At 38.3% G+C, this 23,331-nt stretch overlaps 2 protein-coding genes across 3 annotated transcripts in view; one reads left to right on the top strand and one right to left on the bottom strand.

The window, feature by feature from the left end:
* Ero1a (endoplasmic reticulum oxidoreductase 1 alpha) overlaps positions 1-3,984 on the top strand; it is a 45,214-nt gene extending 41,230 nt beyond the window's left edge. For both annotated transcript variants that reach the window (XM_050162358.1, XM_050162357.1), the window contains one exon: positions 1,035-3,984. In XM_050162358.1, coding sequence (XP_050018315.1) covers positions 1,035-1,095 — 61 coding nt within the window. In that variant the 3' untranslated portion in view covers positions 1,096-3,984. The remainder of the gene's footprint in view (positions 1-1,034) is intronic.
* A 514-nt stretch (positions 3,985-4,498) lies between these two features.
* Gpr137c (G protein-coupled receptor 137C) overlaps positions 4,499-23,331 on the bottom strand; it is a 61,152-nt gene continuing 42,319 nt past the window's right edge. The window contains exons 4-7 of the mRNA XM_050162445.1: positions 9,775-9,924; positions 8,306-8,431; positions 8,036-8,154; positions 4,499-7,169 (exon numbers count right to left, since the gene is read on the bottom strand). Of these exons, the coding sequence (XP_050018402.1) occupies positions 6,992-7,169; positions 8,036-8,154; positions 8,306-8,431; positions 9,775-9,924 (573 nt within the window). The 3' untranslated portion in view covers positions 4,499-6,991. The remainder of the gene's footprint in view (positions 7,170-8,035; positions 8,155-8,305; positions 8,432-9,774; positions 9,925-23,331) is intronic.

Below are 23,331 nucleotides of genomic sequence, written 5' to 3'. Positions count from 1 at the left end.
TGGAGCCTGTCCTGGAACTAACTCTTATAGACCAAGCTGGCCTTGAACTCACAGATTGCCTGCCTCTGCCTCCCAAGTGCTGGGATTAAATGTGTAAGCCACCACTGCCCAGCTTCAATTAACATTTTTAAGGACTGCATTTTTTTTTCACTTAAATAATATCAGCCAGGTAGTGGTGGTATGTACACACCTTTAATCCCAGCACTCGGGGAGGCAGAGGCAGGCAGATGAGACCTCTTTAAATTCAAGACCATCTTGGTCTACAAAAGCTAGTTCCAGGACAGGCTACAAAGCTACAGGGAAACCCTGTCTTAAAAACCCACAAATAAAATAAAATAAAAAAATCAAATGTTTTAGGATTGAAATAATTGGCTTTAAAAATTCTCTAGCACTTAGGATCTTGAGTGTACAGTGCAATCGTGTGTTTTACTTTTATCTAGTGGAGCAGAGCCGAAGTGCACGTGAAAGGGAGCGTGCAGAGATGTAATGCAGAGCAGACTTCACCTTATATCAAAATTGGTGAAGATTCTCAGTCTTTATTATACAGATCAATAGCTTTGATTTTTGTACATTTAGTAGTAAACAAGGGTATATTATTGTATTCTTATACTTCTGGATATTTAAATACTTATTTTAATGTTTCTACATTTCCATATTTATATTATGTATGTGATACAAATAACATTATAATGTATACAAATACATTAATGAATACCTAAAATATCTAAGTATTTTGTACTTATATACTTAAGTATTACATACTAAATACTGATGTGCTTTAAATACTTTAATGTAGCTCTGGATATTTAAAATATACATCTGTGTAATTTCATATGTATATATTTTAATACTCCAGTATTAAAAGTTAGCTTGTATTTTGATAATATTATCTTAGGTTTGCTTAGGATTTAAGTAGATTTATGTACCTTTCAAATGATTGAATTAACTATTTTAAACTTTTTATATACTCTAAAAATGAAAAATCACAGAAAATTTTTGAAAGTGTTCTTAAGTGAAGCGTTTCTTGGTTACAGGATTTCTACAAGTGTGAGAGAATTAGAGAACTTCAGGCACCTGTTGCAGAATGTCCACTGAGGAGGACAGGTTGGAGTGCGCCTGTTTCTGGACATGGGAGGCCAAAGAGCTGAATCTCTCCGAGCAGCCTGACTGCAGAGGTCCTCTCAAGCCAAAGTTTCTATAAAGCTGCTTTTGTAAAAGGAGAAATACATTGTTTTAAGTAAATGACATTTTTAAAAATTGTGTTCATGTTTAATATTATTGTGAATAAAAGTAGTATTTTGATAATGTACAAATTTTAGTACTAGACAAAGGTAAGATCACCAAATTCCCATAAGATAAAGGTAGGTGAATGATGTCTTTAGCCTCTCGAGCTAGAGCTGTATTTAAGGAGATGTGATAAAAATAAAGCTAAGGTAGCTGTGACAAGTGTTTGTAAAATTCTAAGAGGCTCACCAATAACCTATGATCATCAGCCTAAAAACACGATGAATTTTCATTTGCCTCGTTTGCAAAGAAAATACTGAATTCCCAGTTAGATTTGAATTTTAGATAAGCAACTAATTTTCTCTTAAGTGTAAGTATGTTGTATGCAGTATTAGGGCCATATTTATACTAAAGGTAATTAATTTGTTTTAAGTTCAGGTTTAACTGGGAGGCCTGTGTTTTCCTGGCAACCCTAAAATACACTGGTCTGAAACATTCCTTTTAGAGTTATATAGCTATTTTGATTGTCCGTAGAGAAGTAGAACAATTCAAAGGCACAGGAGATTTCTGAACATTGTAGAAAGATGAATAGATTATATATTTATTCTCATAATACTTCCCCTAATAGTAAATTTTGGGGAAAACTTTATTTTTATATAATTTCAGATTTACAGAAAAGTTTCAAAAACAGTACAAAAAAATCTGTTTTACTCAAATTGATTGATAGTTGACATGTGTTGTGACTGCTCATCCCGTCCCACACTGGGGACTGATCCAGGACCTCAGGCATGCTAGGCTAGCCCCCCCATCCCCAGCTGTGTCCTCAGGCCCTGCTTTATCTTCTGTGTAGACATCACTATCCTGTTTTTTTATTTATTGTTTGAGAACTAGTCATGGACATCATGTGTTAATCCAAAATACTTCCGTGTGATGTGCAGTTATTTCCTAAAAATGATTTTTTTTGTTTTTTTTTTTTAGGGAAAACCAAACCTTATAAATCTTTGCTAAACTAGTAGAAGCCTTAAAATAAAGAAACATATCATGTCCCAATCACCTAAAGTTTGAGTGTTGTTGCCTTTTTTTTTGACCCATGTAATCATAGGGTATATAATTCATGTTTTTAATTCATGAAACTGATTTCTTTTGCCTCCATAAAATGGAACTATAATTTTAATAGGTTTCCATTAGTGGAAGCTTTTCACTAAGAACAGTATTTGACATGGCTTAAGAATTTACATCACATAGTAATTATAAATGCTGTATACCTCAAAGCTATGCCCCTTTTATATCATATATAATGTCTGAGCAGTTAGGTTGAGATGTCACATAAGAGAAGCAAGATTTATATATGTATGGTTAGAAATGTCACTTTACACTGCTTGTATCTTCTCTGTCTCTAAGACTTGGTTCAGTGCCAGGTATATAGTTGGTGTCTAGTATTTGTTGATTGAATGTGTAAGTATGTATTTAGTATACTTTAAATGAATGATCATATAACTATGTTTAGCAATGTGTCCTATTTCCCTTTCTCATGCCCCCCCCCCCTTCTTTTGAATAGGGAAGCAAATGAAAGTCCATTTTCTTGGGGACTTGTAACTAAGTGATCAGCATATACAAGGGTATTTCATCACCCATTCTTGTTCTTGCTGCCTCCCACTCGATTTGCCCTGTGAACTCCGTCCTTACAAATGATGTCTAGCAACTGTTAACAAGCCATTTCTTGATTTGAACTTCCTGCACTTGACCCTCTTGACAATCCCTTCCTTAAAGTCCCAGTAACTACGTATCCTTGTAAATGGTTCTTTCCTGGATGTCTTTCCTCTGGTCCCTTCATTTAACCTACATGTCACTCCTCAGGCTTCTTGTTCTCAGTCACTGTGCTTCACTCTTGGGATTCTTTCCATCCAGTGATGCCCAACAGATTTTAGCTCAGACTTCTCAGTCCCTTTTCCTGCTGGACTCCCTTGGTTATCCCACCGTCTCTTCTGAAACACACAAACCTACTGTGTGTCTGCTCCTTATTTGGTTAACTTCAGAACCATCGTTCCGTAGGAGGCTTCCAGCTCATTCCTCTTCCTCCTATTGGCGTCTTGAGTTCTGCTGATTTTCTTCCCACCTTCCATTCTCTTTCATATTTGTTACTGTTATCCAAAGAACTAACAAAATCTGTTTCCTCATCTCTGTTGTTGGTCCATATTACCAGATCCCGCTAGAAGCATTCAGCCTAATACCCACTGGCAATTTTATGAGCTTTGTGGTGAGAGCCTTTACTTGGTGTCTAAGCTCTTCTTCTTGTCTTTGCCACTCTGTTCTGATAAAAGTGTTAAAGGTTTTCAAAAGTCCAGAGTTGGATCTTGCTCCAGACCTTGGTAGACACCATATTTGCATTGAGAAACCCAGGCTTCTTTCCAATCTGGGAAATTCCATGCATTCTTGAAATTCTCTTTGAAACTACACCTGTCTCCTCCCTGTGGTCACCACTGTAATTGCAACCTACCTCTACTGAATCACTTATTGTACTGTATGTTTTATTTTATTTTATTTTATTTTTAAAGTGTCCTTTACTAGAATGTGAGCTCCTTAGGGGCAGGAAAAGAAACTATTAATTTTGGCATCTCTATAGCATAATGTTTAGCATATGAGCATTTAGTAAATGTTTGTTGAATTAACTGCTTCACAGTGACAGCTGTACCTCACTGTCTTTGCTTACAGCAAGGATCAGTAGACTTCAGGGTGGCAATAAAGATGAAAATAATTTAACCTCTGGTGTGGTCTTTGGTCATTCATGAATGGTGTCTACTTTGGGACAAGTTTGAGGGAGGAAGCGATGATATCATAGGAGCTTCTTGATGGAAGAATAGCTTGGATTGTAGACTAGACGAACTGTAAGATTCTCAGGAGGGAAATGTCACTTGTGAGGATTTTTCTTAGCATTTGAATAAATGTCTACCTAATGACACTACCATTTATGAACATGGTACTTTATTTCAAACAGGCTGAAATATGTGTTGTGATCCAGATGTATTCATTATTCACTAAAAGCAAATTCCAGTTGTAGTGAGATTTTTGAAAGAAATTGAATGAATTCCATTAAGGGATATTAAGAAAGCACGCCTCCAAATTAAAAGCACATTCATTAACAGTAGTGTTTTATTATAATTTAGTGAAACAACAAATACATTCATTGGCCACAGCTATACCTTTGCAACCAGTTTGACACTGACTGTATAGCTGAGAAACACCATTAAACAATAAAAAGGCTATTACGCATAAAAAAGCCACTTCAGCTATAAATTACATTGTCCATAAAACTACAGTCAGCTACAATAGGTGGTTAAGAGTTTCAAAATTAATAGCAACCCAAATGAAATAAAGAATAAGGACAAATATTTCTAATCACTGTAGGATTATACACTTAAGCAATGAGTTTCGACTTTCTAATCAATGATTGTGAGGAAGGGCTGGGGTTGTCATGTGCTTCAGGGCAGGTGGACAGGAACTGTAGCCCTTTAACCTTATGAACAGCTCCCTCTGAGAACAGACTTAAAGTGCTGCTAGTGCTTTTGAATTTTTAAGCAAACGGGCAGATTTCTTCTTTGGTGATGTACTGTGAGATGTGTAGGAGACAGACGTTAAGAATTTAGGTACTTTATAGGCCAGGTGTGGTGGCGCAAACCTTTAATCCCGCCAGCCTGGTCTACACAGTGAGTTCCAGGACAGCCAGGACTACATAGAGAGACTCTTTTTTTTTTTTTTTTCTTAAAAAAAAAAAAAAAAGCCTGGTCTACAAGAGCTAGTCCCAGGACAGGTTCCAAAGCCACAGAGAAACCCTGTCTCCAAAACCAAAAAAAGAGAATTTAGGTACTTGAGTCAGTGATAAATATAATAAATCTCAAATTCAGCATAGTCAACCAGTGCAGCAAAAAGAATTGAGATTCTTTATCTGAAGAGTTTATGTAATCTTTGTTTACTTTGTCAACCAGGATGTTTGTGTAGAGAAGCTTAACTAGAAAAAAATTATCAAACAAAAACAATAGGGTTAGATACCTAACATCATCAAAATAAACTGGTTTTCTGAAAAACCGAAAAACTGAAAAGAAATCCACAGTTGTAGACTATTGTTAGGTTGTTGTCATAGTACCAAGGCTAACTTCTACACTATAAAAGCTGAAATCATTTGTTTCAGTAAGAACTTACAAACAAACGCTGTGTATAAGTATGCTTCAGATTGAATTTAAAATCAGTTGTTCATAAAAAGAAGAAAAGTATTTGGCTTTATACCATCCTCTCAAAAGATAGAAAGGATTAACAATGTTTTTAAAGATTCATATATATTTTTGTGAAGTTGCTGCATTAGTTGTTAAAAAGCTGAAAGATTTTCGGTATGAGTACAAATAAGACAGTTTCTAGTCAGTAGATAGAAGAGGGCAGCTGGTAGATGCTGTGTGGGGTCACCCTTACCTGCGTGAAGCCTATGCTGCGTGTCCCCTTGGAAGCTGAGGTATTCAGCATCTGCTTCCCATAGACACACAGGTAGAAAGTGCATTTTAAAATTGTGTTGTCTTTGCCTACTGTTGTGTGTGTGGGCTTGAGTGCACTCAAGCACACTGCTTACAGTAGCATATTTAAAACAGTTTAAATGAAGTCCTAAACTATCCCAATGTTGTTAACCTCTACACTTCTCTTTTTTGCTTATTAATCCGGTACTGGAATTGATTGGAATTAATTTAATTTGGCTTAGCCCATATACAAGGTATAAAATGTGAAAAATAAAGGCAGGATTACACATTTTATAAAGTATTGCACTTTAGCTCACTGCAAAATGTCTCATGATTTAATTTACCTGAGGACAATCATGACTCAGTAGGTGGGATTTGCTCCATCTCCTTTCAGATAAATTGAATACGCTTTGAAAACATACTGTTTTTAACTTAGCACTTTTTAAAATGAACAATCCCTAAGTGCATCTGTAAGCTTGTTTGTTAGTCCCAAGAAGTTCTACTGAAACCCCCTATGCAAAAGTCACTATTGCTTCTGGAAGAATCATGCTTAAACTGCTACTTACCTTAGTCATACAGAATAGCCACTTGACCAGTCCTGCTCAAAGCCACACAGTCTCTACTGGCTCACTGTTAAGAACACTACCAGCCAGCAGCACCATTGAAGGGTTTCTACTATCACTTGTTTAAAATAATGGAGTAATTTAATCAAAATTGTTTTCAAAACATGCTTTAAAAACTGTCTTCAATGTTACATGTTTTTAAAAGGAATGATATTTTTAAGCCTTAACTCTGTGCACTGATCACACTCTAAAGCTGAAGTTGGGTAAAGATTCCATGGAGAGTACACCTCTGGATTTCTAGGTTTTGATTTTTTTGTGGAAAAACTGCCTTCTGAACTGGTGTACAATAATATTCAGGTGTGAATACTCAATACTTGAGCGTGGCTTTGGGGACTGCAAAATATTCTTTCTGAACACAGGTAAAAGTGCAAATATGCAAATGTGCGTTGTACACTCAAAGTTAGGAGGTTCTGAGGTCATCAAGTACCTTAGCATCTAATCTCTCTCTCCTCCCAACTTCGAATTTCACTATGCCGAGGTCAAAACAAACAGCTGTGTTTTGAGGCTCTTCACGAAACACGGCTGGATTTCCAGATTTTGCTAGTTGCAGTAGATGACGCAATGTTGATGTAGATGCTTTTAAAGATGCCGAGTACACGTACACATCCATGAAAACAGTTCGAGATGCCTGCTGCAGGAAAGCCTTCAGTTCTGCGGAGTCACGTAGAATCGATGATGACTCCTCAGATCCAGGTTACTGCATGTGAAGAGTAAGGGAGCAGTGTCTGTCACAGGGCCATTCAGCGGCGGGGTCACTGTGTACGTGCCGCTGCCACACCCAGTCATGGTGCCATACCAGCCCAAACTTTGCGAGTTTGATAAACTGCAATAGCAAAAAAGTAAGGCAAAGAAGCCAGAGGGCTGTGATTAGAAGAGGCCACACTGGCATTTTTAACATTTCCAAAGAATTTCACAACACAGAAGTATATTTAAATGTGCAAAACACAGGCTTTCTACACAATTTGCCGGCAGTGGTGGCACACGCCGGTAGGATTTGCTGAAGGAGGCAGAGGCAGGAGGATCACGAGTTCGAGGCCAGCCTGAGCTTTCTACACAATTTAATGGCTTCTATCTGATATCTCTGCCTTGTAACACACATCACAGAAGAGACAGAATGCACCTGACAATAATCGTATGCTCTATGTGCTATGCTTTGCTCCTCATCTCAAGCCCACGAACCAGGCAGGCTATGTTCCCTTCCTACTTCACAGATGATGTACAGGACTTGTCCAGGTGAAGTTAGAGTTACTGAGAAGGGATCAGGCTGGAAGAGTCCTGTTGGTGTATGAGAAGGCTTTCTTTCTGATGGTTCTGAACTATGGGGGCGCAGGAAGCCTTTTCTTTTCTGACCTGGATCTGCACCGGGATCAAGGAAGCAAATATACAGCGTCCAGCAACCCTTCCCTGTCTGGGACTACATGCTTTCACTTTGACCGAGGTGGGTCCTGAGATGATACGATCCCACCTCAACATTTTTTCAGAAAGGGTGATATACTGTCTTCAGGTCAGCTGACACTTGTTTACAGAGCACGTTGTACCATATGGTTAAGCCCCAATAGGTTAAGCAGTTCATGATCGTATTTATTGACATGCTCTGCCAAATCACCTGTTTAATGGGTGGGTTAAAGCCCAGAGTTGTTTTTGCAAAATTTCAATGCTAACCCAGCCTAAGGGACTAGTTACATCTACCTTCCTTCTCGTGAGCTCCCCAGTCTTGGCAAGTCGTCATCACTGTCATACCGTCTTGGATTGTCGAAAAAGAAAGCTCTGGAGCTGTAGCTGTGGCTGCTCACCATGCCAGCTGGTGCCTGTGGATGCAGCGTTAGAGACTGGGTAAGACCGGAGACGAGAATCTGGGAGTTTTAGTCTCAGACTTACTAAAAGCAGAAACTCAGGATAAATATTCCATGCTTTAAAAAAAAAATGAGATTGAGCATGGGGGATATTATGATATCTTACCAGGTTCTGGTTTAATCTCTGTGCCCGGAAAAACAGTACCACTGACCACGCTGGTACGTGTTCCCACAGAAAGAGGACCATTCCGAAGACGATGTAGTCTCCTCCATTTCCATCTTCTCCACGAGCCTGTCCACAGAGCATGGCAGAGCATTTTCACACTGGTTTTATATTTAAGCAATCACTTGCCACAAGTGCTTCAGGCTGGGTAAGTTAACATATATTAAGTATAATCACGAAAGTACTGAACTTTCCTGTGTTTTGTTATTTTGTAACTTCTCATGTAATGGTATTTTTTCCTTCAAGGAACATAACAGTACTTTTTTTTAAAGTACAACAAGACAATTAAATTTTTTCAGTGCATTATCTTAGAAAAATAATTTTAGTCCTTGGATAATGCAGAATGATGTCATTTGAGGCACCATGGTCTGAAGAGGGTTAGTTGTAAGGGTTCACTATTCCAGCTGCCCCACTGGCACAATAGCACTGTGAGTTAGGCCTGCGGAAAAACGAGACGTGCTAAGTAAATCAGCACGACTGATTTTTTAAATATACTTTGGGACTACTCTACATACTGAATTTGTTTCTCTTCCACCAGACGCCGGGAGAGGGGAAGCAGGAAAAGAAGTGAAGAGAATCTGCCACACAGAATCACATGCGAGAAGTCCATCTCCTTAGCTAGCGAGTGACACAGTCTTCCAGAAGGCCCTGGATTCAGGGCAAAGTGAAACGGAGATAGACATCTAACTGTGCAGCTGTACTTTTAGGAAGGAGATGACGTGCTGAGGAGTTAAAGACGTATAGCTACAATGCTGAAAATTACAGTAAATATCCGGACACACAAAGATCTACCAATGCTCTTCACTTTGCAAGGCTGATAAAAACAGATGTAAAGAAAGTAATTATTGCCCAGCCGTGGTGGCGCACGCCTTTAATCCCAGCACTCGGGAGGCAGAGGCAGGCGGATCTCTGTGAGTTCGAGGCCAGCTTGGTCTACAAGAGCTAGTTCCAGGACAGGCTCCAAAGCTACAGAGAAACCCTGTCTTGAAAAACCAAAACAACAAAAAAAACCCCAAAAAAGTAATTATTTATACATATATATAAATCTGAACCAAGTATTAAGATTCACACAGTTCTTTCATCCATATAGGGCATTAGCTGTATTCACTGGCTAATGACAGACAATTACCTAGAGATATTAAAAATATCATCCTTTAAAAAGCTAGCAAATAGGCGTATGACTAACAGGTTTCTAGCGCTACTATTATTTACAAAATAAATTATTATCTTAGATAAGACTTTTTGAAGAATGATCCCAAGGTTCACATGCAAATGGGAAAATTTAAACAGTTTTACAGAGAGTGGAGACTACATAAAACCATGTCTGAGTCAAACACCAAATGTTCTTGCTAGGACTAACTTAATTATCAGGTGTATCAGCTGGAGACTGGTAATGTGTGACAGATACTCACCTTATCTGAAAGATTATCCCAGCCATAATTAAACGGACTCTCTAACGTATCCTGTGATATGGCGATCACTACCAGGTTGTAGCAAGCTCTGGAGGAGTAGAGAAGAATGACGACAGAGCCGACGACGACAGTCTGGCACAGAGACATGCCCTGTGGAAATGAGACGCCCAGGCACGGTTTCAGCATGTTTCTATGGTGAGCGAGCCCTCCATCTGCATACAGCAGTCACCGCTTGCAGAGTCCCCCCTAGAAGCCGAGTGGACATCTGCTCAGGTCAACTCTTGATTATTCTGCCTATCATTCCTGTTCCTGGATTGCATCACGTTTAATGTATGTGAGTGCTTCGGCCACTTGCCAAATGGCAGCTGAAGGAAGATTTTGTTTTGCCGAAGTTGCCTTATTCCTGTAGTAATACACGAATAGACAAACTGGCCAAAGACCTGAGCCACAACTGATTGTAATCAATGTAGTCTAATCAACGTGGGATGGGGAAATGGAAGCGCTAGTCCATTTGATACACTTTTTTTCCTGATACAAAGCAAGAATAGAAATTCAGCTCTTTGCGTACTTGCTCCATTTATTAGGAAATGGATGATAGTCCTTTGAGTGACAGTATATTGCTGACAATATTCCAGGTCCTCAGCTATGCTTTCCAATGTGTAATAGTCTGTACTACGGCTTTTACCATTTCCCCGGATATAGAAATTCTTGTTACTTCGTGGTTTTTAAATGTATTGAGCACAAGGAAGAGGACTGTGATGGTATTGTTTGCAGGGACTCTCAACCTGGGGTCTTTATTTTAATACAGTTGGTTTTCTTTGTAATCCTTCATATTTTACCTTCGAGTTAAAAACATTATTCTAAGAGGTAAGAGCGTTGCCAAAGAGACTGATCCATTTCAAGTAAACATTCAACATGGTAATTTGGAAGGTTTGTGTTCAATTGTCACAAGCTTAAGGAACAATTACAACATTTAGCACTCAAGGTCCAGGGTTACTAAATGACCTGTAAGTCACAGAGGAGTACTCCTACAGGAGAGCTCTCCTCTGATCTTTATGATATCCAAGAAGAAAAACCGGTTTAATGTTATCTGGCCGGAACTGAACTCCATTTTACACGTTAACATGTTTGGTAGTCTATTTCCCGTTTTCACTGTGATCTGAAGCTATGAAGCCACCCACCCTGCTGGGAGGGCTCCTTGTGCTTTTCTGCCAGTTCATGATCATAGGTATTGATGAACATCTTCCTAGAATAAGGACATATAGCTAAGCAGGGCCCCTAGTCAATGTTTAAACAAAGACATATGGCCCTAGTGATATGGTACTGTTTTGCAGACTGGGACAAAAATTAGCCTGGTATAGGATTGTTTGTGGACTGTTCTGAATTCTGACTCCATGTCAGAACTGAAAGAGTAGCTCACACAAATAAGCTGTACAAAGAGCAGCTCTTTGGAGTCTCTTTCACTGACTGCTCTGTGGGCAGAATCCTGAATTGAGTTCACTTGACTTCCTAACTCTTGCGGCACAAGACACTCTTTCTTAAGTGGGCACTTTTCATTAAATCTTTAATCCCATATGAGCCAGCGATTTTAAATACTAGAGCTTATGTCTTTAGTGAACGTTTAAATTCACGTTTTCAAAGAAAGCAGAGAAGATGATTTCAGTTCATGTGGGAAACCACCCACTGGTCACTGGGAATAAAATCCACTGTATCTCAAGTGCAGAATTTAGGGACCCAACTAGGATGTCAGAAGCTAATATTTGTTTGTTTGTTGGATTATCTAATTTTTCTTCATGAGACCTTAGTGAAAGAATGAAGCTCAGCATCTGGGTTATTAAGACAGCCTTCATGACCTTGATAACAATGACCAGACGGTGTACCGCTTTAAAGTTGGATGAAGACCTATGGAGGTTATCTTTTACTTTTTTATGGTTCTTTTGTTTTTGCTTTTTTGTTGTTGTTGTTTGTTTTTTGTTTCAAGACAGGGCTTCTCTATGTAACCCTGGCTGTCCTGGAACTCACTCTGTAGACCAGGCTGGCCTGAAACTCAAAGAGATCCACCTGCCTCTGCCTCTGAGTGCTGGGATTAAAGGTGTGTGCCACCATGCCCAGCCCTTTTTATGTTCTTAAAATGAGTTTCTCTTTATACATGTTTATTAACTCATTGAGTATGCTTTAAAAAAGGAGGGTTCTCAAACTTTTTAAATTGTAATGAAAACTATTTTTTAAAATAAAAACTTGTAATAACTAAAAATAGTTTGTATAATTTAAATACATGCCAAATTTTCCAGAAGCACATATAATGTGTGAAATTCCTATTATAATTATGGAAATTACATCAAACTTGCATTTGGATTTTTTCAAAATTTTATCAAGAGTTCAATTATTTCATAAAACTATAGCACTATCAATATTGCTTGACGTATATGATAATGGAAAACACCCACCTCTGCCTCTGCCACCACCCCCATTCATGATTCCTTTTTTTTTGTTTGTTTGTTTCTCTATAGCTTTGGAGCCTGTCCTGGAACTTGCTCTGTAGAGCAGGCTGACCTCGAACTCACAGAGATCCGCCTGCCTCTGCCTCCCGAGTGCTGGGATTAAAAGCGTGCGCCACCACCGCCTGGCCCCATTTATGATTCTTATGTCTGGAGACAAATTTCTGATTATATCATGCTCCCAAATTTACAGATTGATATTTGTTAACTTCTTTTATTTACCAATTCTGAAGTCCTGAGTTTGATCCCCAGAACCCACATGATGGAAGGAAAAAACAGACTCTCACACTTGTCCTCTGACCTCCACAGGTGTGTACACACGCACACACACACACACAATAAGTAAATACAAGAAATGTAACAGTTTGTTCATAAGAGGGTAGATTGGTCCTGGCAGAGCTGAGAATCACTATCATAACCGACTTCCTCATAAGAACAGCACATATGAGAGGCAGCTGAAAGAACTAAAAAGCAAAAGAAGATACTTGGAAAGATGTTGACAGTAGAGTTTATTCCTTGATTGAATTCCGTACATTATATCAAACCTTTGTTTGCTAATGCATAAAAAGATTAAGTTTAAAAAAATGTACAGATAAAAATCTTTAGTAAATATACATTTGAATTTTCTGCCTCCCCTTCAAGTTAATAAAACATCAAACTAGAATCAATCCAGAGTTTAAAAAAATTATGAAAAATATATCACTATGCTCACTGGATGTTCTTGATCTCTTTGAGCTCTAGTAAAATTCCTTCTTAAGCTTCCTGAATATCTGAAACTACTATATACCATCACACCCTGCTTGGGTTAGATTTTAAAGGAACATATCGAAGAAAAGTATGTTAAGAAGAACAAAATAGAATGTTGTAAGAATTACCTAAGTTAGCCACCAAAGTGCAAGGTCACATATGCACACACACACCAGAGAGACAGAGACACAGAGAGAGAGAGAGAGAGAGAGAGAGAGAGAGAGAGAGAGAGAGAGAGAGAGAGAGAGAGGGAGAGAGAGAGAGAGAAAGTATGAAATTTTTCACTTTGTGAAATAAAATAACTGCCTGAATAAAATAGATTAACTGCTTAAACCTATAAACAGTGCAGGCATTTTCAGTGGGGAAAGGGCAATGAATCAAAAACTATGACATAATTCATAAAATAACTTATAGACAAACTATATATAAACATATATATATATACTATATATATAAACATATAAAACAATGAAAGAAAACCAGGGCTTCAGAAAATAAATGGGAGTTACCCCGCAAAGCTCAGAATTGAAAAATAAAAATGGGTGCAATCACTGATAGGCTAAAGTTCTACCAAGAATAGACCACCATCATCAGTACACAGGGCTCCCACAGCTGCTCATCAACAGCCAATCCCTAGACAAAAACACTCACATTTCTGTTTTTCAACCTAGTTCTTCTTTTAGAGCTTCATCTAAGTGAATCAAAGACTACAGACTTGTTTTCAGATTTCATTTTACATGTCTCAGTGTCACCAGAGGTTACCTCTTGTCATTGCTGAGGGTGACCAAGTTCTCATGTTTTGCCATGGCTTTTCCTGGTTTAGCACTTGAAAGATCCACTTTCTAGAAAACTCCAGGAAAACTGGGGCAGTTAATTACATTAATTTCACTGTATAATTACATCAATTTGTTCACACAACATCTTGGTCACATGTGTTTCTGTTAGTGGGCAGCTTCTGGGTACATCCCTAATCTTTTTTGCGTATATATACTTTTATTTCTTTTGGACAGATAGCCAAGAGCAGAATTTCCGACTTATACAGCATGTTGTGGTTCAACGTCTTCTTGCAAGAATCACATCTTCCTCCAACATGAATGTGTAACTTTATATTTTCAACAGGTCTGAGTTCCAGCAGCTTCATGCAGTGTCCTGTCCTAGACCCTGTTGGGGTCGGCAAGCTTTCTGTTGTAGGTTTGCTGCTGGATATGTCTCTGCCTCTCCGTGATTACTAATGATACTATATTTTTGGCTTTTTGTGCATTTGTGAACAATCTATTCAAATCTTTTCACACCTTCTAACTTAGCATGTCTTTTAAAAATATCTGCATTGTAGAAGATTTTTATAAATGCTGGGCAGTAGATCCTCATTAGATATGTGCATTGTAAATATTTTTGAAGGCTGTGGTTTGCCTTTGCATTTTTTTACTTCTGCCTTTTGATGATGTTTTAAAATTCAACTAAGTCTAATTTATTAACTTTGTTCTTCTTGGTTATTATGCATGCTTTCTGATCTAAGTAATCTTTGCCTGTACCTAACTTGTACAGGTTTTTTTTTAGATTTTTTTGGCTTTTTTTCCACTTTGAACTTTGTGTGTGTGTATGTGCATATATATATATATATACACATATATATATATGAATACACAGACATTTAGATATGTGAAAAATGGATCTAGGAGATTCTACTGTATAAGTTATCTAATTGCTCTGTCTCTATTAGTTTAAAATAATTTTTTTTTTCACCAGGTAGTGGTGGCGCACGCCTTTAATCCCAGCACTTGGGAGGCAGAGGCTGGCAGATCTCTGTGAGTTTGAGGACAGCCTGGACTACAAGAGCTAGTTCCAGGACAGTCAGTGACACAGAGAAATCCAGTCTCAAAACAACAACAACAACAAACAACAACAACATCAACATTCCTTTTCCATTTGGATTGCTTTTAGCATCTTTATCAGATATGAGAACCACAACATATGTGTGAATTGACATAAAGGTCTTATTCTGTTGTACTGATCTATTTGCCTATTATCATTCTTAAAATCCCTTTATTATAACGAACTCACAGATAAAAGCATCACACATTTGATTAAGTAGCTGCTCAAATGAGCACCTCCCTGTCCCAAACGCCATGAATCTCAGTGAACTTCTATACCGCTAGAACTGCTGCTCTGAAGCCGCAGAGCCTTTGTGTAGGGCATTAGTTTTCAGCGCCTTACATACTGTGTGCGTCATCCTCATGCTGACCTTCTTCATTGCCTACTCTTACCCTTTCTTGGTCTCTTTTCTAAATGTCATACTATACCCACACTTAGAGCTATTTGCATACAAATACACATACATTATAGGCTGGATCTGTACATGAGGGAAGACATGCATTTGTTTTTGAGTCTGAGTGACCTTACTTATTTATCAATATTATACAGTCTAAGTCCATCCATTTTCCTATAAATTTCATTTTCTTTGCAACCCAACAACGTTCCATTTTGTGTATGAACCACATTCTTATGATCACATTTCATCTGCTGATGGACATCAAGATTGGCTCCATTTCCTCTCTAAAATAGGCTTATTCCAGTAGCAATAAACATGTGTGTGGAAATATCTCTATGATAGGAAAGGGAGGGGGCTGGAGAGATGGCTCAGCGGTTAAGAGCATTGCCTGCTCTTCCAAAGGTCCTGAGTTAAATTCCCAGCAACCACATGGTGGCTCACAACCATCTGTAATAAGGTCTGGTGCCCTCTTCTGGCCTGCAGGCATACACACAGAACATTGTATACATAATAAGAATAAATATTTTTTTTTAAAAAAAGGAAAGGGAGCTCTCTGGGTATATGCCGAGGAGTGGAATAAGTTGGGTCATATGATAGTTCTACTTTAATATTTTAATTAATCTATAATTGCTGTATTAATTTGCACCTCTACCAGCAGTGAATAAGGTTCCTCTTTCCCCACATTCTCGCCAACATTTGGTGGCGAATTTCTGATGAGCCATTCTGACTGTGGTGAGGTGTTATATCAAAGTGGGGTTATTTTGTATTTTCCTGATGTCTAGGGATGTTGTGTATTTAAAAATAGCTTGGGGCTTTTTAAAAACTATCTGTTTCATTAGCCCATTTATTGACTGACAGTTTTATTTGATGGGTATTTGACTTTTGCATTTTGTTATAAATTCTTTATATTACTCCCTATTTGAAATACAGAAGCTTCTTAGTTTCATTTGTTGAGACCGGGGCTACTTCCTGTGCTCCTGAAATTCTTTTCAGAAAGTCCTTCCCTGCCCCAGTGTCTTCTGAACAGTATCCACTGTTTTCTTCTAGCAGCTAAATTATGTTCTTTGGCCCACTTTGAAGTGACTTTTATACAAGGTGACAAGATAATGTCTATTTTCACTCTTCGGCAGGTAGACACCCAGCTTTGCCAGCAGCGTTTATTGAATGGGTTATCCTCCTTTCCATGGCATGTTATTGCTTCTTTTGTCAAAAATTAGAAGCCATAGCTCTGTTGTTCTATTTCCAGGTCCTAAACTCTGCTCCGTTGGTCTACTTGTCCGTCTTAAGCCAGTAGCACAGTCTAAGTTACTGTAGCTTTGTGACTAAGTTGCACAGTGATAAATCCTAACTCTCTTCTTTTCACTGTTTTCATCCACACCATTAACATATCCATTAGCTCCATATGAGTGTTTACATTTAAATGAAATGGCCCTGTCATCATTGAGTGCTCGGCAATCATCTATGCTCATGAACCAGAATCAACATTACAGCTATAGAAAACTTTCATTGCCGCAGAAAAATTATAGAAAAAACCCCCACTGTTTTCAGTATTTTATGTTTGCTTTTTCACACAAATTTTGAGATCAACAATAAAAAATTACAAGATATGACATGCAAAAATCTGTGCACATTAAGGAATACAACTTAATAAGCTGACCAGCTTGTTCAATTTTAGTTTTTAAGGGAATTATTGGCTAGATGGTTCAGCTGGTTAATTGCTTGCTGTGTAAGCATGAGAACATGAATGAGTCCATTCCCCAGCACCCACATGAGAAGAAGGGCATGGCTGCACTCTGCCTGTAATCCTGGGGCTGCAAAGGTGGAGGCAGAATTCCTGGGACCTGTTGGACAGTTAGTCTTCCCAGATGGGTGAGTTCCAGGATCAGCAAGAACCCTGTCTCAAAAATTAAGGTAGAGATTAACTAAAATCTGAGCATGCGCCGTATTTAGTTGTTCATCCTTCTACAGCTATGAAAGTCAAAGTAGCCACTGTCATTAACTGGCTATTATGATAATGCCTAATGGTGCTATCAAAAGGCTGTGGTCACGCTCTCGGTTCATAACCTACGAAAGAAGCAATACAGAGGACACACCAGGTACCTGGACCTGGTCTGAGGAGTTACTTAGTGAGCTACAATTCAACACCACGACACTGAAGTCTCACTGAACGCTGCAAACAGTTCAATTGAAAGAATATAGCTGATAAAAATAAAACAAGCAAAGAAATAACACAGAAGTAGAGATCCCAATGCAAGTAACACAAGAAATCAAGACAACATAACTCCTCCAAAGATTACTCATCCCTATAACAATGACATCTAGTTAGAATTAGATGAAATCCGAAAGAACTTACGATAATGATTATAAGCATGTTTAAAGATACAGACAGCTTGCTTAACAAGGAAGGCTATGGATGAAATGAAAGAGCAATTCAGCAAAATGGCTGAATAAAATATTGACGAAAAACCAGTCTTGAGTCTGAAAATAAAAAAATATAGTCAAATAAAAAACTCTGCAGAAAGCCTCAGCAGTAGATGGAGCACAGAGAGGACAGAATCTAAGCTTGGAGACAATTGGAAGTACTGAGACAGTCTAGCAAGGACACAGATAACAAGTGGGAATTCCAAGCTAGAGGACCTGGAAGAGACCAAATTTATGGGTTATAGAATCTCTTTCTAAAGTCATAGAAAACATCTTCAAAAGAGTCAGAACAAATTTCCCATAGTCAGGAAAAGAGATGCCAACTCACATTGAAGAGGTGTTAAGGATAACAAGCAGACAAGATGAGAAAAAGACCCTCCCACATTATAATTAAAACACTAATTATAATTAAAACACTAAATATAAGCAGAAAAACAAAAAAGGTATACTGAATATGGCCTGGGAGAAACAGCAAGTCACATGTAAAGGCAGACCCATTGGAATAACATCAGATTATCCAATGGTGTAACCAGAAGGGCTTGCTATGATGTATTTCAAGTTGTGAAAGATAACTACCAACTCAGAATACTATAATCCAGCGGAACTCTCTGTCATAAGGGAAGGAAAAGTACTTCCATGATAAAAATGGACTAAGGAATTTATGACTCCTAAGCCTCTCCTCCCTCCCTTACTTTTTAAGACAGGGTCTCATTATTTAGCCCAGGCTGGTCTAAATATTCTTACCTCAGCCATCCAAATATTGGGATTACAAATTTGTGCCATCACACCTGGATATTTCTACGTAATTCCCAATTTTGTATCTTTTTTTCTTGGTATACTGAACAGAATTATATCCTCAAAAATCTACCAATATATTTCTTTATTCCTGGTCTTAGGTACAGGGAAATCTAATATTTAAGTTGACTATAAGATTTAAGAATGATATTGTGTGTTTTAAGAACAGACATCTCTGTAACCAAATAGAAGCAATTTCCTCTATTTCCTATTAACTGAATGTTGTTATATCTTTATTATTTAATTCTTCTTTCATACAATATATCCCCTCCTCCTAGCGTTCCCCACGTCATGTTAAATCTTTTTTAATCACGAAGGGGGCTGAATTTTGTCAAATAACTGCTTTTCTGTGTCTACTGAAATTACGTGGTCTTTCTCTATTGCTCTCTGGTATGTGTATGATGCATGCATGTGTGTACGATGTTTGTGATAATGAATGTGGGTATGTGAGTACCATGGTGCAGACTGTACGGAGGTTGGAGAAAGCCTTAGGTGTCAGTCATTGCCTTCCTTCTACCTTGTCTGAGAAGAGATCTCTCTTTTGTTGTTTTGCCACTGCTTTCCCAGGCTAGTCTGTCCAGCTTCTAAAGACTGTCCTGCCTCTGCCTCCCATCTTGCCAGTAAGAAAACTGGGACTACAGACACCCTATCACATCCAATTTTAGAAGGGTTCTGGGGATTTGAACTCAGGATATCCCATTCCTTGTATGCAAGTGCTTTGACCTGTGGATCTGTTTCCTTTGCCCTTCTGATATCTTAATGTAGTGAGCTGCACAGGGTGATATTCAAATATTACAATAATGTTCCATTCCCAGTTAAATCCCCCTTTGATTATCCTTTTTATGTTGATTAGAGTTTTGCCTGAGTTAAAGGGTTACTCAAACTGTAATTTTTATCTATTCAAAGACTCAGTGTTTGGCTTCTATTTATTGTACTTCCTGTTTTATAGATTTCTATCATCTTTATTACCTTAGTCCTCCTATATACTTTGTGCTTATTTCTGTTACTATTTACCTTTCTCCTCTCTACAGTTGACAGAGACAACATATCACTGATTCCAGTCTTTTCTAACACACTATGTAAGTATATTAGCATTTAAGGCATATTTACCCTTAAGCGTTTAAAATATTTAGTTGTATCCTACAATCAGTGATACAATATATTTCATTAACTTTCTGTCTGACATAATTTTAAATTTCTGTCAATTCCTTTACCCATGGGTTATCTATCTAGTTATTAATATCGAATCACAGTATATCCAGAGAATATTCTAAGTCCAACCCTTTTGGATATGTTGTGACTTGTTTAATGAGTGTGCTGGCTATTTTTTCATGCCAGCTTGGCATAGTCTAGAGTCACTTGAGAGGCAAGAACATCAATTGAGAAAATGCTACCACCAGGCCAATCTGTGGTACATGTTCCTGGGTAGTGACTGATGTGGGAAGGGGCAGCCCATTGTGGATGACGCCACACCAGGGTAGGAGGTCCTAGGAGTATCTATAAGAACAAGCCATGAAGAATAAGGCAGTCATCCGCACTCCCCAATGGCCTCTGCATCAGTTCCTTTCTTCCTTTAGTAACGGAGTGCGACCCAAGATCTATAAACTGAAGTAAACCCTCTCAGCCCCAGGTTGGTTTTGGTTGTGGTGTTTTAGGACAGCAACAGAAACCTTAACAAAGACAGCAGCTAGTCATGTGAGATTTACTTTCATGACAATATCATATTTAATAGAAGAAATTCCCATTCTGGTTATTTGGCATCAATTAGCTGAAGGGCACTGACAATGGTCACAGTTTATGTTTAGTGATCTTCAAGCATCACTGGGGATCATGCGGTACCTTCGACTATGACTGCTCATTTGCCTGCTTTCCCCACTGTTTCTGATATTTTAACTTCATACCCACACTTATGATTACATCTTCTTGATGTAATCATACATCTACCCCTTGTATTTTCTAATATTCTTTACTTCCTGATAAAATATGTAGTTTTATTTATGACAGTATTCTTTGTCTTGAAGTCTGTTTTATCTGATAATAATATAGACTTATATGCTTACTGAATGTAGAACGTATTAGTTTTTACTGTCATTGATGTTTCTAGATTCTAGAAACCAGTACATAAATGACTTTAAAAATTTCATTCTGATGCTCCACTTTCTTTTTTTAATAATTTATTTTTATTTTATGTTCATTGGTATTTTGCCTGTACATATATCTGTATGAGGGACTTGGATCCTAGAGTTACAGATGTTTGTGAGCTGCCATGTGAGTGCTGGGAATTGAACCTGAGTCTTCTGGAAGAGCAGTCAGTGCTCTTAACTGCTGAACCATCGCTCCAGCCCTATGGTGCTCTAATTTCTAAATATTATCATGTAAGTATTGATATGTTGGGTATATAGCTTCTATTTGGCTTCTGTTGTCTCTCTGTGTTTGTTGGTGTTGCTAGCAGGGAACAGTTCTGAAAGTCTTTAGGGCCCAAGGTCCTGAAAGATCCAAATCAAAACTACTCTTAAAACAATAGAATTCTCTCTGCCCATTTTTGGGAGGCGGCTGTTGCTTCCAGTCTGTTGAGCATACTGCCAATGTTAGCTACAAACAGGTGATGATGCTATGGCCATTTCACAGCTGTGTGCTGTGTTTTCTAAAAGGTCTGATGCAGCACAGGTAGGTTATAAGTATGTGCATTTTTCTCACAAGAGTTCATTTTGTTCTCTGTGTTTTTATGGTTAGTAGGTTCCTCAGTTGTATCTGCCACACCTGCTGAACTCCTTATCAGGCGATACATTTTATTTTGACATGCTGTAATTGTTTTGCACCTACACGGGCAGCCAATAATATGCATACCACATGGTTTTCGCCTTACAAAATTTATAATTTTCCTCAAAGTTAAAAAATTAAATCGATTTAAAACTCATGTTCGGATTTAGGATTTTGTCAGGTGTGATGGCACACACCATCAATCCCAGCATTTGGGAGACAGATGCAGGTGGATCTTTGTCAGTTTCAGGCCAGGTCAATCTATACATGGAGGTCTAGGATAGCCACGACTATATAGAAAGACCTTGTCTCAAAACAAACAGTATTTTTACTCTAAAAATTTATTGGTACAGAGTTTTGATATGAGATGAGACAAATGTTCTAGTGGATAGCAGGGATAACTGTGTAACACTGTGACTACACCTAACGACAATGACTATTGATAATGGTTAAGATGATATGATTTGGCTTGAGTAGTACTTGCTGCATAAGCCTGCCAATCTAAGTTCAAATCCCCAGAGCTCATGTAAGGTTGGGCATGGTATTGTGCTTGTGAATCCCAGTGGTCCTACACTGAGATGGCAGGTAGAGAATGGAGGATTCCAGGACATACGCTACTAGCTAGCTTGGTGTGTGCAGAGGTATAGTGGTATATTATTGGTATTTTAATAAATAAAGTTTGCCTGAAGATCAGAGGGCAAAGCAGCCACACTAGCCAGGCATACAGGCCAGGGAGTGGAGGCACACACCTTTAACACCAAGACTCAGGAGACGGAGGCAGACAGATCTCTTGTTAGTTCAAGGCCACCCTGGGCTACACAAGACTGAATCCATCTAAAAAAGAAACAGAGCTCACACAAAGGTGATCCCTGTATTTAGGATCACACACCTTTAATCCAAGCACTAGGGAGGTGGAAAACAGGAATGATATGGCTGGGTGAAGAGAGGAATATAAAGGGTAAGAGACAGCGGAGTGTTGGGTGTGGAGTCTTCAGGCTTTGTGGAGACAAAATCTTGCCCATTTTTGGGTCTAAGGTAGAGATAAGAGCCAGTGGCTGGCTGCTTTGCTATTCTGATCTTTAGGCTTAACTCCAATATCTGTTTCTGGGTTTTTATTATTTGTACTACACAGAGGTAGACAATGAAGAGTCTGTCTGAGCCAGAGGATGTCAAGGGCTAACACAAAAAACAGCTCTCCTGTTTCTACGTGTATGCCATGGCTCACACGTGCCTGCACTCACACACAGGAATCCACACACACATACATGATATATATTAGCACAAATAAAAATGTCTTCTTTAAAATGCTAAGAAAGAAAAGTGTCCGAGAGTTGTCTAACTCAATGAGATTCCTTCAATCTACCAAAAAGGGACTACATGAAACCATTAGTAAGAAACAAAAATAGGGGCTGGAGAGATGGCTCAGAGGTTAAGAGCATTGCCTGCTCTTCCAAAGGTCCTGAGTTCAATTCCCAGCAACCACATGGTGGCTCACAACCATCTGTAATGGGGTCTAGTGCCCTCTTCTGGCCAGCAGGCATACACACAGACAGAATATTGTATACATAATAAATAAATATTTAAAAAAAAACAAAAACTAAAATGCTTTAAAAAAAAAGAAACAAAAATAGAATGATAACTATCTTTCAATAGGTTTTTATAAAATTTAAGAGTTTACCTTTTATGTCTTCTGCAACAGAACATTTTTTTTGAATAGTACTATGGTCCAAGTTAAGCTGCAGCATCTTTTTGAGACCAATCATTCAGAGCTTAAAGCAAAAGGAATTGAAAATTTAAATGCAGGTGTGATGAATGCTTTAAATAGCAAATAATTGTTTTCATTAACTTTTCAGATTATAAATGAAGATCCAATGAATAATTTTTAGGGCACAAATATAAATTATACTCTTCACTATCATGCACTCCTGGTTAAAAACGAAAGCTTAAGAATTCTTTATTTATTTGCTTTTTTTCTGGTGACAGTGTCTTATATAGCCCAGGTTGGCCCCAAAGGCTCTCTGAAGCTGAGGCTGGCCCTGAACTCTTGCCTTAGCTTCCCAACTGCCA

This window comes from Alexandromys fortis, unplaced genomic scaffold, assembly GCF_014885135.2.
Source record: "Alexandromys fortis isolate MF-2015 unplaced genomic scaffold, M_Fortis_MF-2015_v1.1 scaffold_130, whole genome shotgun sequence".
Taxonomy (NCBI): Eukaryota; Metazoa; Chordata; class Mammalia; order Rodentia; family Cricetidae; genus Alexandromys; species Alexandromys fortis.
The sequence above is the reverse complement of the archived record's forward strand: the minus strand, read 5'-3'. Positions and strand labels throughout refer to the sequence as shown.